Source organism: Agelaius phoeniceus, chromosome 2 (genome assembly GCF_051311805.1).
Source record: "Agelaius phoeniceus isolate bAgePho1 chromosome 2, bAgePho1.hap1, whole genome shotgun sequence".
Taxonomy (NCBI): Eukaryota; Metazoa; Chordata; class Aves; order Passeriformes; family Icteridae; genus Agelaius; species Agelaius phoeniceus.
Genome location: NC_135266.1, coordinates 11,222,192 through 11,236,542, shown reverse-complemented (window position 1 = coordinate 11,236,542; position 14,351 = coordinate 11,222,192). Strand labels below are relative to the sequence as shown.

General features: G+C 37.8%; 1 protein-coding gene across 12 annotated transcripts in view; it reads right to left on the bottom strand.

Annotated features, from left to right (window-relative positions):
• Positions 1 to 14,351, bottom strand: part of DMD (dystrophin) — a 1,046,004-nt gene that overhangs the window by 193,396 nt on the left and 838,257 nt on the right. For 10 of the 12 annotated variants that reach the window (XM_077171917.1, XM_077171927.1, XM_077171925.1 and 7 more), the window contains 2 exons: positions 4,995 to 5,167; positions 961 to 1,117 (listed from right to left, as the gene is read on the bottom strand). In XM_077171917.1, the coding sequence (XP_077028032.1) occupies positions 961 to 1,117; positions 4,995 to 5,167 (330 nt within the window). Of the gene's footprint in view, positions 1 to 960; positions 1,118 to 4,994; positions 5,168 to 5,507; positions 5,589 to 14,351 lie in introns of those variants that run through there. The other 2 variants (XM_077171981.1, XM_077171975.1) reach the window with 1 other exon arrangement.

Here is a 14,351-nt window from a genome sequence, read left to right as displayed (position 1 = left end):
ATGAAATCAAGTTGACAGACTGATAATTCAAATTTTTCAACAAAAATTACATTTGTTTGAAATAACATTTTAGGTAACACCCTGAAGCATAATTGGACATCAAACAGGAAGTAAAAACCTTCTATGATGTCATTAAAGACACATGGAGATGAAGAAGAGGAGAGCTTGAATGTATATTGAACAATAAAAGTACTAGAACTGAGATTTCTCATTCAGACCTGAATAGACCTCAATGGCATAACCAAATTACTGGCATATGAAATTCAAGACTGTTTAGGTGAAAGCAGACATTGGGTTAACATCAGACTGGTGTGAATTGATTAAACACTGAAGACATACATTAAGCATACCCTCATCACAACAAAAAATCAGTGTGAATCTTTGTCTGAAGAATTATTCTTGAAGTATTATTCTGGGGGTTGCTCATTTGGTGGGTTTAAAAGAAAAGCCAAACAACTTCAAGAGTACAAGTGCCCTATTATAGGTTCTCTTTTAATACCAATCTCACTCTAGAATGGTCCCCCATAAGAATTTCCACAAGAATTCCCTGATGAAACCAATATAAACCACAGACAGTTTTCACAACAGTTTCATGGTGCAGAGTTGTGCAATAGAACTGATACCAGCTACTCTTGTCACAAATGTTCCCAAAATCCAAACTAGGGTTTCAAAAAGCATACATGAAGTTGGAATGCCTGATCTAGAAAAACAATCAGAACTAATTATTTAATCCTCAAAAATTACTAGGTTTGTAATTGTTCTGGCTATGAAATCTGCCTGTCTCTGACAGGTCTCTGAAGGTCATGGGCATTGACCCCTCCTTCTCCAAAAAGCTGATTTTCTCTGCTGTGTTTGAAAGCTGGAATTCTTTCCAACAAGGACTGTGCCATGCAGCACTAGACAGAAAAGGAAAAAAACATGACCAAAAGATAATTAAAAAAAAAAACCAACCCAACATACCCGATGAATATCATTCTGTTTCTGCACAGTGGGGAGATCTCCACCAATGGGTGCTTGCTGTTTTAATTCATCCTCCTTCAACTGCAGCCATGCCAAAAGTTCCTGAAGAGAGAGATGTAATCGCTTCCACTGGTCGGTACTGGCTTCCAAATGGGATCTGAAAGCATGTGTTAAATAAAAGATAGATTCAGTCACAGTGGAAGTAAAAACCAAAATGTACAAGCTTATTTACTGAGCAAGATCCTAGTGTTTCATTAAGTTAATGATTTTTGAATAGCTTCAGTAGCTTTGAATTAGATTCTGGCAACACAGATTTAAATTTGGTTCCACAGTCTTGGCTTTTTTTCACATCTCCTGATTTTTGTTTTTGATTGGTTGGGTTTTTTTTTGCTTTTTAGTTTCCCTCTTCAGCAGTGAGTAATGGCTGTGCTGAATTGTCAGTCTCACTAGAAGTGCACAAATATTATGCAGGACTAGCATGAGAAATGTAGTCATCACTTAGGATTACTAGGAAATTATTTACCTGAAATGTAGAGAGTAGTTTCCCTACTCAGTGAAGAGCAAGCATTTCTCTAAACCACTTCACAAACCATTCAACTTACATAAGATTCATTCTCTTAATTTATTAAGATAAGATAACCAATGTCATTCTTTAAAGAAAGTCACAAGGAAATTGTTAAAGCCAATAGAATCCTCATACACACATCCAGCCTAATATCAGTGCCATTTAAACAGAGATGTAATGAAACTATTTGAAACACTGGGAAAATTAAAAGACAAAATAGCATTTTATGCAAAAAAGTCTCCATAAGGACATTTTATAAATATTTCCTCTATATATGCATAAATGTGGTTTTTTGGGATCACGTATTGAGCTTCTAAATTCCTGCAACTGTTTAGTGTGGCTGGACTGACAAAATCTTCACTTTTTTCTGTAACATAGATAAACCCACTAAAATTTTGTCTTTCTGGACTTATTAATATGCTATTTTTTAATTTCTGGTTAGGGAAAAATTCCACCTCCAAGTAACATAAGAAATCCTCTTAGTAACTCAAACCAAAGGAGTATTACATAACAGTAAAGTAAAAAAAGTGTGCTGGGAAATAAAGATAAATTTTCTTTTATTTCATGCATTTCTGTTTAAGTTCTATCTTTGTTCATATAACATTTATCTTCTTCTACAGTGATTGTATATAAAATCATTCTCTTCTGACACTAAGAAATCTACTCCTATACCTTATATCTAATGTTCTATAAAGAAATGTGAAAAATAGGGACTCAGCATTTTTGCAAACCTTATTACTTAGTTTGGATATGGAAATGATGAATTGATGAAGGTAGGGACAGTTGTATTTTTCTGAAATGCTCTGTGAATCCTGTCTTCTTTCCAACCTCTTACATCAGGTAGAGTGGCAAGGAAAGAGAAAGGAAAGGGACAGATCAGCCACACATGGACAGAAAATTCAGCTGCTCTCAAAGTATGTGAGCTAATGCAAAATCTTCTCTTTTTTCAAATGTAAATGCTACATGTGAAGGACACACATAGATCCTACATGTGAAGGAGGACACTCCTAGACCAGGCCTTTTGATCTGCTCTCTCATAGGGCATCTGGGAGCTGGGGCAAAACTGCTTCACAGCAGGGGGAGGCCAGTCCTGCAAGCAGTGAAGTCTGGAGAAGGCACTGCAAGCTAAGAAATTTAGATTATATGTTTAGATGTGATAAATTATTTACAGTTAGGGTGGTGAGGCACTAGAACAAATTGTGCAGAGTAGTTGTGGATGCCCCATCACTGGAAGGGCTCAAGGCCAGGCTGGATGTAGCTTTGAGCAACCTGAATATGTCCTTGCCCATGGCAGGGGGGTGGCACTGGATGACCTTAACAGTCCCTGCCAACCCAAACCATTCTTTAATTCTATGACACATCTGAAAGGAGCAAGGGGGAGAGAAGCTGGGATATTTATGGAGAGCTGCAGGAGGCAACAACCAGAGCAAGGACCACAGGATTTTAGGACAGGAGACAGACAAGGAGCCAAGTTTCTGATCCAGGCTAATTCCCTTGTCTCGTGTTTATCTTGGCATAGGGAAGCTTCCAGCTCTTCTGGAGAAGGGCAGCAAATGGAAGCAAACACTTCTTCCCTGCTTCCCCTGGCTTTACAGGGAAAAATGCAAAAAGAGTGACCTGAAAGGGGTTGTGTTACTGCTGCTGTGCTCTGACTTTCCTCAGTTAGGTGATTTTTTTTTTCTAGAACCTGTCTTGTTCTGTTCTTCATCTTCAGGAATATGGTTTTATGCATGCATACACCAGTGTACATTATATGCACACACTCATGTATTTATGACTGTTCCAAGATGTGCAGACAAAAGAGATAATACTAAAACAGTATAAAAACATATTTATGAGAAAGAAAGTGTTTTTTAGGGTAAACTGTGCTGACATATCAGGATGAAAGAAAGTTAGGAATGGAAAAGAGCTTGGTTTCTCTTTAATATCTGCCATATATTTTATCTAATGCATTTAGAAAAGAATGCCCATCCAGGGTCTTCTGTTTCAGCAGAATAAAAATTACACTAAATAAAGAAACTTGTGGGACTGATGTCTGGAGAACATTTCATATGTTTCCTCTAATACTTCTTTTGTGTAAGTATTGCTAGTTATGAGGAAATCTATTCCATTCTGTGCTATGGATAGAAAGAGCTCCAAACAGGCAGACTGGAAAGAGCCTTTTCATTTAGTCTGGTGGCCAGCAACACTTCAACCAAATGTCAGGTAATTTAGGAATTGTTTCTTGTCCTAATCACTAAGTTATTGAAGACCTTAAGCCTTTTATTGGAAGCACAGATTTAAGAGGGAAAGTTTGTTGCTTTGAATGTGCAATGCAGGAAATCACTGTGATATAACTGGGGTTTACTGGTTCTGACTCAGTTAATGACAACAATGCATTAACTGTAAAAAAATGAAAGACAGAAAGTCCCATACATTTAATTAGTGATATTTGGACAACTGACTATTTTTATCTCAAAAATCACTGTATTTGAACATGTTCATGGGTAAAATGCATGCGAAGAAAATATCTCAGATACTTTGAAGGGTTTTATTCCTCTTCTTTTGCTCTTCAGAAGGAAAGAAAAGGAGGAATATTTCTCTTTTTCTTTAGTTACAAATATCTTTTCAACATCACAGACTTCATTTATTTTTAATGATTGATGATACAAAGATGGTTTTTGTCATTACACAGCCTGACCTCCCTCAGGACCTGAGCTGAAAAAAGCTAATATTTCATACATTACTTTGGAAAACACTTCTGTCTTTTGCTGCCCTCTGAACTACCACCAACACACAGCAAGTGAAAAAATGAAAAAATGCCCAAGACTGAGTGCAGCTGAGCTGGGTTGCCTATTGCAAAAACTATTTCTGGAGAAAAGTTTCCAGGACAATTTCTTTTGAAATGAAACCTTCAGTCCATTGAAGCCTGAAGGACCACTTGATAATTTGTAATGTTACCATTTATTATATTTCTCCTTGCAAACAGAAGTGTTTCCTCTCATGATACTACCTATGGATTTCTTTTACCCCTAGATTTTATTGAGCAGTTCTGCCCACTCTCCTGACAACAGTTAAAATCTTAAATAATTTCTCTTCTCATTTGTGAGGATATTTTTAGTTTTGCACTGGAAACAGCAGTCTTTAAAATGAAGCTTATCATAAATATTGGCTATTTAATCACTCTCTTTCATGACTCACTGGTAAGTCATACTCAGCTCTAGAAAAAGCCTACATTTAGAGGGGGTACAGTTACAGTTTCTGTAATCACAAAACCCCATCATATGCCTCAATCCCTAATCCTCTACTGTCATTTTCACACCCGAAAACTGAATCGTTCTCACAAAGTTAAGCCAACATACAAAGCAGCACAAATAATTTCAAAATAGACAAAACCAGTGCTAACAGAAACAAAATTAAACCTTTTCACTTGCAAATTGTAGCATTCCAATACACCAATGATAGGCTTTTCCTTAGGTTCAGGTCCTACCTAATGTTTAGAGATTTCTTCCTAAGTTCACTCCATCTGAGGTTCATGTTATCCAGACGTCTCTGCAGCAGGGTTGCATCCTCAGAGCCTTCCAGGGACCTCAGGATTTTCTGTCCATTTTCATCCAGGTTGTGAAAGATGTCAGTGTGAGCATCAATTTCTGCCTGTAGTTCCTATGGAAGTAATAGAAAACAATGTATCTGATTTCTTTAAAAAATCACAGAAACAAACATTTTTCAAAAGAGTGGAAAAATATGCAACACAGAGCACAGGTTTTGATTACTCCTTTTACAGCAATATCATGTCTTGTATACAAATACATGTTTCCCTTTCACATGAAGGCCATTTGCATTGAATATGACCTTTTTTCCCACACAGAACATACTGAGCAAAATTTAGAGAGCCAAAGGTGTAGCCTTTGATAGGCAACAAAACAAGGACAAGATACATTAACTGTGCTGATGTGAAAAAGCAAAGAACCACAAAATCCTCAGGGTCTCAGGTAAATCTGACCTGCACATGATACGTCTTCCTGTGCAACATTTTCAGTTTGAGCTGGGGACTGCAACACTGGTCCTGCTGCATGGCAATTCCAAGGAATCTAGGAGTCTGCAGCAGCCAGGCTTTAAAATGCCAAGTTCACTTACATTCTGTTGACAGAACGCATTTTGGAGCACAGGCCCCAGCAGTCAATAGCAATAAACAGCCACTTTGTGCTGTATCAAAACACTGGTTGGGGCTGTAGGAGGGCCTGAGAATAGCAAGGACCCAGAATATGCAACTGGCAGCTCATGTTGAACAGCCAACTTTTCTTATCGCCTCGGAACCGCAGGCCAGCTCGAAATTTTGAATTCATTTTTTCCCCCTCATTTTTAGCACGGCTGTTTCTGCCAAAAGAACATTCTTTAGAGAGCTGCCTGGTACCAGCATTCCTGCCTGCCCACACACTCAATGCAGCCTTTGTGTGCTGGCTGCCCTTCCCCAAGACGTTTGCATGCTGCAGCTCCACAAGGTCAGATTCATTTGCAGAGAACAGTGGTTGAATCAAGGTCATTAAATGGAATAAAAATAATAATAATAACAATAATTCCAACATGTACATGAATGAGCGTACATGTACTTCGTATGCAGCCACATTTGCACAAAAGTACTTTTACTTTCAAACAAAGAAGCACACAAAGATACAAAGAAATACTGAATTGTGAATAAAGCTCCACATTTTCTCCTGGGATGCTGAAGCACTAAGATTTCTGGTGGTGGTTTCTTGCTGCCTGAAATGGGAGTGCTAGAGATAAACTGGGGGAGAGGAAATGATTTATGGCATTTGAGAACAAGACCCAGCACTAACTGAGCATCACAGAGAGTCCCCAATGGAAATTTGTTGTAATTTTCTTCAGAAGAATGACTTTGAAAGAGGGGAACACGCAATCTGTCTACTTGGTGCGTTCTTAATTGAATTGGTTTTATTTGATATTTTAAGTGCATTGTTAGCTGCACTGAATCATGAGTAGATTGCCCTTGTTCACCTACTGCTGTTCCAAATGTCCTTAACTGGATACCTTTCACAGCAATGACTAGCATTATATTTGGGGAAGTTTTAAGGTGGGCCAGCAACATCTTTGGTACAGAGTAAGAATCCCTCTCCAACCATTTTCTTATCTATTGTCATTCAAGCAGTAAAGTACTTAGGAATGAGTTTGATGTACATCAGAGGTAACTCTGCAGAATGCAAGTGTATTATAAATATAGTATTTATTTACTGTTGTTCAGGCAATCTATATTTTTAAAAATGGCATTATTAAGGCACATAAAAATGTACAATATTCCAGGTATGAATGTCCTTACTTGAAAATTTATATTTTATTTCAAGTCTGAATGTTGTTAGCTTCAAATTCCAGCTGTAATACTTCATTTTTGTTTACTTGAATGAAGAATACCCTATTACCAAATTTCTTTCCTTCCATGTATGTATTTGGAGATATTATTTAAACTAGGTTAAGTATAACAATACTGATGCAAACAACTGAAACAACATGTAGGAAAGGATAAAGTTCACAGAAAAAAGTTAACAGTTAATGTCTGTATAGTCCTAAAGTCCTTCTACATTTAATAAACAATAAATCTATTATTGGACACAAGAATTGCATGCACTACCTGTTGCTCAAGTTCTTAGTTTTCAGGGTAGTGATGGAAACACCAAACTTACAAACTTGTTCCTTTTCCTTGGCAAGAACATGTGCCATGGAACATGTTGAATAACTGTTCACAGTAGGAAGCTGTCAAATCTATGCCCTCTTGGTGTTTTACCACACATACACTCATAGCAATATATAAGACAAATTGAAGGAAAAAAAACCTTTCCACGTTTTTCTTGTGTTTAGAAAATGTGTCTTATAGTCTACATATTTTATTTCTTTCTCCAGACACATACATAATTCTGAAAATAAAAGCAAACAACATCCTTTTTAATTTCAGAATATCACATAGTATCACAAAACATCTGGATGGTTAGGTGGACAATGAACATGAAAAGTGAAGTATTCTTATCAAAAGCTTAATATTCAAGGCTGAGATTTCCTTATTCCTAATTACTTGTGTATACTGCACTGCTTCTAATGCTCCCAAAAGCAGTTTACTGCAGCTATGCAGGAAGCCTACACCGACAAAGAAGCAAGACAACAACAATGATATTTTCTCCATTTAGGTTGGTGCATTTCAGAACCTTTCTTTGTGACACTTACAGATCCCAAGAGAAGCAGAGAACATATAAGAAAAAGATCTATACACCTTTTATTTGTTTTCTGAAATAAATAAATCCACGTTTTAAAAACACAATTATTCTTTTTCTTGTCAACAGTAAAGCAGGAAGAGCTATTGAATCTCAAAAATTGCTAAAGTATTTGCAAAAGCATGCTGCCATTACATGTCATACCAAGAAGTATAGCATATAGACTAAACATATATTATTTATTTCACTTTCATATTTTCCAATGTGTTCAAACACATGAAAAGACTACAGAGGATAAAAAAATCAATTCTGGTATAATTCTACTGAGTTACAGTTGGAGTGTATGCTGCATTTTTGCTGTAGTTGTTATTACTGAGACTGTGCTGAAAAAAGATTGGCTATCTTCACTTAAAAAGAGCAGAGAGCAAAATGAAAAGCATCTTTTTGATCACAAGTTACTTAGAGTGAGCTGAACTGCCTGCAAAGAACTGCAGCTCCATTAGGGGCTGAGTGAAGTCCTCCTTTATTAACATGAACTATACAGTTAGATGACCAAAGGCACCACAATGTTTGTTTGTAAAAACTGAACTGAACATGTATTAGAGGTTTCTACACATTTAAAAATGTGTATTTACATTATTTTCATTATATAGAAGAAGTGTGCAACTAAGACAGAACTAAGGTGATAGATTGTCGGGTCCGGCTGTCTGTCTCTGCCCCGACACAGGTAGGGCGGTTCTTGGGTGGCACACGATGCAAAGGACGAGTCTGGACTCTTCAGCTTTTCGATATTCAGATTGTTTATTGTTTCTTATCTACAGAATTTTCTGTCTGCCCAACAGAGGTCTGATCTGCAAGGCAGCCAAGGGCACTCTGACCACCCACGGGGTGGTCGTGTCTTTTTATACTAAAATCTACGTACATGATATTTACTTTTATTTTCCAATACTTTTCACCCACGTTGGCAAGTGCACCTTCACCATAAACCAATCCCCAAGTGCCAACATCACCACAGGAGATGGAAGACAAGAAGAAGAAAGAAGAAGGACGAGACACGCCCTGATCCCTCCATCTTGTCTCCATAACCCCCCTGTACCAAAAACCTTAAAGTTTATATTTCACCCTCTAAATGTGTCCCTTTTACACCCTTCACTCTAAAGTGATTCTCATGTCCTCAAACTGCTGTCACTTCTGTGGATGGATCAAAATCAAGCCACCAAACACTCTTGGCAACATTCCAGGATTTCCGAGACCCCCAAGGGTTCTCCTGGCATCTCTGGACATCAGGAGCGATGTGCTGAGTTCCCACAACAGAGAGATGAAATGCATTTTGCCTTGAGGAAAAAAATCTTGTTGGGCAAAACATGGTGAGGAAAGTTGCTCTGGCTGTTTCACTTTTTTCCTGAGCTCTTGCAGCCACCACAAATGATTTCAGAGAAGTACAGGAAGGTAGTAAGTGATCACAGCCAATGCTGCCAAAAAGCTAGGGGATGGGTGTATTTCTCACTTGGCCAATTCAGTTGTTCCCCCTTGGAATTCCTGCTCCCATTCTCCATGGAAGCACAGCTCCTCACTGCCCTAATTCCTTTAGTAGGCAGAAGAAATTCACCTGTGGCTCCACAGGTTTTATTTTACACAGAGCCCTGCTAAGCACAGCTGAGCTATTGCTGTGAAATCCAATGCACTCAAAGCTCTGTCAGCTTACACCCAGCACAGCTACTCCTGCAAGAATTCAATGTGGTTTGAGGAACCTTAGCAGAAACAATTTATTAGTGTCAATATCCTTCATATCCCACATGCAATATATAGACATGACATATAAAGGACATGACACATGTCAAAATCTGCCATTATTTTAGCAATACACCAGAGAGGGATTGATAGTCTGGAAGTAAAATGAAGCCCTAGGAAGAAGGAGTTTGTTCTATTTCTTGGACTACAGGTTAGTTATGGAAAACGTGGAAATCAATGCAGCACAGATGACAAAATATTTATCTTTTATACAAGGTAGAAAAAATTCATTATGCAATAATTTAAAGAAATTAAAGGACCCTAGTTCTCCTCTATTTGCAGTTCTGTAAAGCACATATTAGCAGTTTAGCAATTGGATTTCAAATTAATTATCCCACTTGATTTCATTTAATTACATCTAAACTCCTCTAAATTTATGATTCTGCCTAAAGCATAAACTCTGTGTGAGTGTTTAGAGAGTTTGAGACATTTTTTAAGTGCCCTGACACACTCCAGCAGCCTTTGGAGGCACAGAAATCCATGCACATGGCACCACTCTCAGGAACACAGCTTATCCTCCTGTCTGCTAGACAGAGGGATAGTTTTGTGAGTGTTACAGTTCTGGAGATGTTGAATTAAGGGCACAGCAAATCAAATGCATTTTAAGCACCTGAGTGATAGATTCAGTGCAAGGTGCACTTGATCTGTTTGTTTTTGGCAACAGAAGGCAGTTTGCACCAGGCTTTACAGCAGTCTCTCCTTGTGAGCTGCTGGTTACCACTGGGACAGAAAGAAATGTATACTTTTTTGAAGGAGAACATTTGTATCTGAAGATGATATGATTTAGGTTAATGATGGATCAAACCAGTGAAGCATTTCTGTCCCTTGGAAGTTCTCTCTTTTAAATGTCATAGTTCTTTTAAAAACTGGTTGTTGGATTTGTTTTTTGCTTTTTGGTTTTTTTTCCTTCTTTGATGCTCCCCATTCCCCCATCAAGCTCTTAAGTAATTTTCTCTTCCAGTCCATAAGTAAAACTTTTATTGAGTCTTTAGAATGAGACCATTCACTGAACAATTTACATAATGATAAAAACTTCTCAAATGAGATTTAAAATATAATTAAAGGGCAGACTTACTGAGTTAAAAGCATTGTTGTGAAATAGCTATACATCACCATGCCAAGAAGCCTCCTATTCAGCTAGCCTATGGCATGACCCCAATTCCAGTCTGCTATGATTACATCTCTGAGTTCCATGCTAATGACTTGATTAAAAAGAACGATAAAAAGGTCCTCTCCATTGTGAAGATAAGCTTATGAATATAATTAAGGCATTTCTGGTTTCCCAACACATTTTTCAAGATAAAAAAGGGTAAGAGCTAGTCCTCTAGAAGAGAATCAAGTGCTGATGAATGGAAGCCAAAAGTATAACTTTGCCCTACAGAAAGCAATCTGTGTAAGTTGCATCTATCATTGTTAGGGTTTAAAATTCTACAAGTCCCAGAATAAAGATGTAACCAAGCTTCATATTCAAATGCTACTTCCATCTAACCAAAGATTAAAAAAAGCTTTAGCAAGTTGGGCTCTGTTTTCAGAAAATATTATTTTTATAAACAGGCAAAAGAGCCTTCAATTTAGGTTATATTCAGATTAAAAGAGACTTCATGGTGCATCTAAGGATGCAGCAATCTCTTGCTGAGAGTAACTGCAAATGCAGTGTGGGCTTCTTGATTTCATTTACATTGGGCTGCCTCAGCTTTGGAATAGTAACTGTTTAAGAGCACTAACACAATAATTTGAACATATACTTGTCTCTAGTATGCAGATATTTATTCACAGACCTGATGTTTTGCCCATAGCATGAGGTTTTACATTTCTCCCTTGATCATAGCGAAATAATACATTTTTTGAGACCTCTAGCAATTAATTTGTATTCAATTGTTAGCTAATGTCATGTGTTTGGAAGGAATTTATGGACTTCTTGGATATGTTTTTTGAAGACTGAGAAAACACCTGCTTTCATTTACATGTAATAAAAATATGAATAAATATATAAAATAAAGAAACAAATGTTTAAAGAAACAAATCTTTCTGCACTTATAGTTTTGTTTCAGATTTGATCCTTGTCTAGAGAAATATATCCTATTCTGATAACAGTGAATTCAATGGATATTGTTATTTTTAGTGTCTACTTTTCTTGTCATTATATCTAGGATGGAAACCCTAAATAGAAAGAAACATTGTGTTAGTCTGAGGTTACACTAATGAAGAAAAATTCCTTGTAGCCACAGAAATAAGAACTTTTACTGTGTGATGTAAAATATAAATATGTATTTTACTAACATAGCCTGTACTCTCTTTCAGGCAAGCCAATCCAACAAGGCAAACAAAGCACATTTTTCAAGTAGGAGTTGCAAGTGTTCTATGTGTCAGAAAATCAGCCACCTCTACTGAGATGTCTAAGAATGGGCTCAGCTATCTGCCTTTGAAATCTGTATTTGAGATTAGAGTGAGTAGGAGGGAAACAGCATAAATGTGCAGAGAATCATACACACCATTTTCTGAAAGCAGAACCATAAGGCCGACTACAAACCAGCAGAGTTTTCTGGGTTTTAGGAGGAGGTCTGCTCCTACCAAATATGCTCATCCCAACCCCTGTACTGCAATGAATGTCTGATCCCACTCCACCTGCACATGCTGTCAGCACACTCACCCTGTCAATCTTTTGGCAACATTTCTGCAGCAAAATAATTATGCTGTTACTTTCAGTATGTCTAATTTTTCTTCTCTCTTTCCAGAGATCAAACAGTAACAGCACAAAGAGCATCTTCCTCTACAGGAACATTTACTTCCACTTAGTTACTCATGCAAGGTCCTAAAGTCCTTTTGCATAGTTTGCAGAGCATTTACCTCTCTGAGTTCTGCTGACATTCCAGTACTTCAAATTAATACTGATTTCCTTTTACAATACACAGCTGGAAAGGCTGAAATACACAACTGTCTCTAGGTGTGGAGGAAAAAAATCTTATGAAAGACAAAAGGACGGGGTTTTTTTTTCTTCTTTTACCAACCAACAGTGAAAACTATCTGATATCTGTTTATTATAAATGACCTTTTCTAGAAGAAAAATCATTTGTACGTAAAGAAATATTTCTTTCACAGTACACCAACATGTAAAAATAAGGTATCTCATGTTTTAGCACCTATGATACTCATATATACATTCATCCTTCCCTAAAAACATGAATATCTACAATCCTCTTTCAGATTCTTTTAAGACAAAAATTGAAGGCATTTTATATTTAAAAGAAATTATTTCTGTTCGAAGCATTATCCTAATTTCTTCTGTTACAAATAATTTTTGCAATCTTCTTTTCTTTTTAAAAAAATATTCTGACATTTAAAGTTTTTGTTGGTAACATAGTTGATGTCTGGAGAAAAAGAATTGGTACACAAGTTTCATAACATGATTCTCAATTAACTAAAGAAACATAAAATCTTTTTAAAAGAGAACAATCCAAAACAAAAAGCAGAAACTAGAGGCCTCATATGTTACACATTATTAAAACTGGATCAAGCAGAACAATAACTATTATGGTTTTAGGACTCCTTTTAAAAGGAGTTTTTATAGGTGTTCAATAGGTGATTAGGTTTCAGTTAGGAATTTATACTATTTCAGGTGTTCTTCTCTACGAGCATGCAAGATCCACTGCAATGAGCTGTTCTTAATCAAGGACAGGTGAATTGGTGGGCATTAGGCAAGAGGCAATGTGGGAAAAGCTCCAGTGCTTCTGCACCACTTGTGTCAAATCCTCCCTACTGGAGGTGTCCTGAGGAAGGGCCAGGAAGGGCAGGCACTTGGGCAAAAGTACACTTCATCTTGATTTTCAGGTCATGCTAGTGTGGCCTCGGGATCTTCTGACTTCCTGGGCTTTAAGCAAGAGATGCAGTAAAGTTACCCCAGAGAGAAAGCTGCTGTGCAGCAGTCAAGTGTTATCAGAGTCACTGTAACAATTGATGTTGGCTGTTCCTGTCACGACAAAACAGAATTCACCAAGTGTTGGTTGGTTTACTCATTAACACGAGCTGGGTTTAAACTGCCATGAGGAACGTTGGTTTTATCTCCCTGCTGATGTTTTAACTGCAGGCCTGCTCAGTGTGAGGGGCACCTCACATGTTTAAACACTCAGTGAGACGCCAACAGGCCAAAGCTCCCACTTGTGGCATCTCCCTGTGGAAATGGAGTCCCCTCTAAATGCACCAGAGGCTCAGCCCTGCAGAGCAGCCCCAGGAGGGCTGGCACAGCAACAGGAGGAGCTGTCAGGCTCAGGAGCAGGGTGGCTGCAGAGAGGAGCTGCCACCAGCTGCTGGTCCTGTGGGGAAGGTGATGCCACCACCTCCCTCCGTGGGCTTTCCCTTCTGACCCTGAACCCCAAATCCTCAGCCTGCCCACGCCAACTCTGACCACAACACCAGGGCTTCCACCTTTAAAGCTCTACTGTGTCAGTACCCCAAACTCAACAGCTGCATTAAATTGGGTAAAATTAATTAAATGAATTAATATGTTGCCTTGCTGTTGCTACCCTGCCCTCTGAGGTGTTCAAGCATTCCAGCTGCTGCTGTACTGGAGAGGAATTTGACAGAAAGGTCCATCCTCATTAGTTTTCAGCTCTATGAAGTTCCATAGCTTTATGTTTTTCTCAATAAGCTGAACCACACTAGAATCATGTTCTGCATGATTTATTTTAGGTGCTTTAATAATGTATGTTGACTGTCTTGAAATAAGCAAATAACTGGCAAAAGTTCAGAGCCTGAAAAAAAGAATTAATTTTTAACAATATCCTTCAAAATAGCAACTTTAACTATCATATTGATTGGTCTCTCTGTGGCAGTCTAACCAT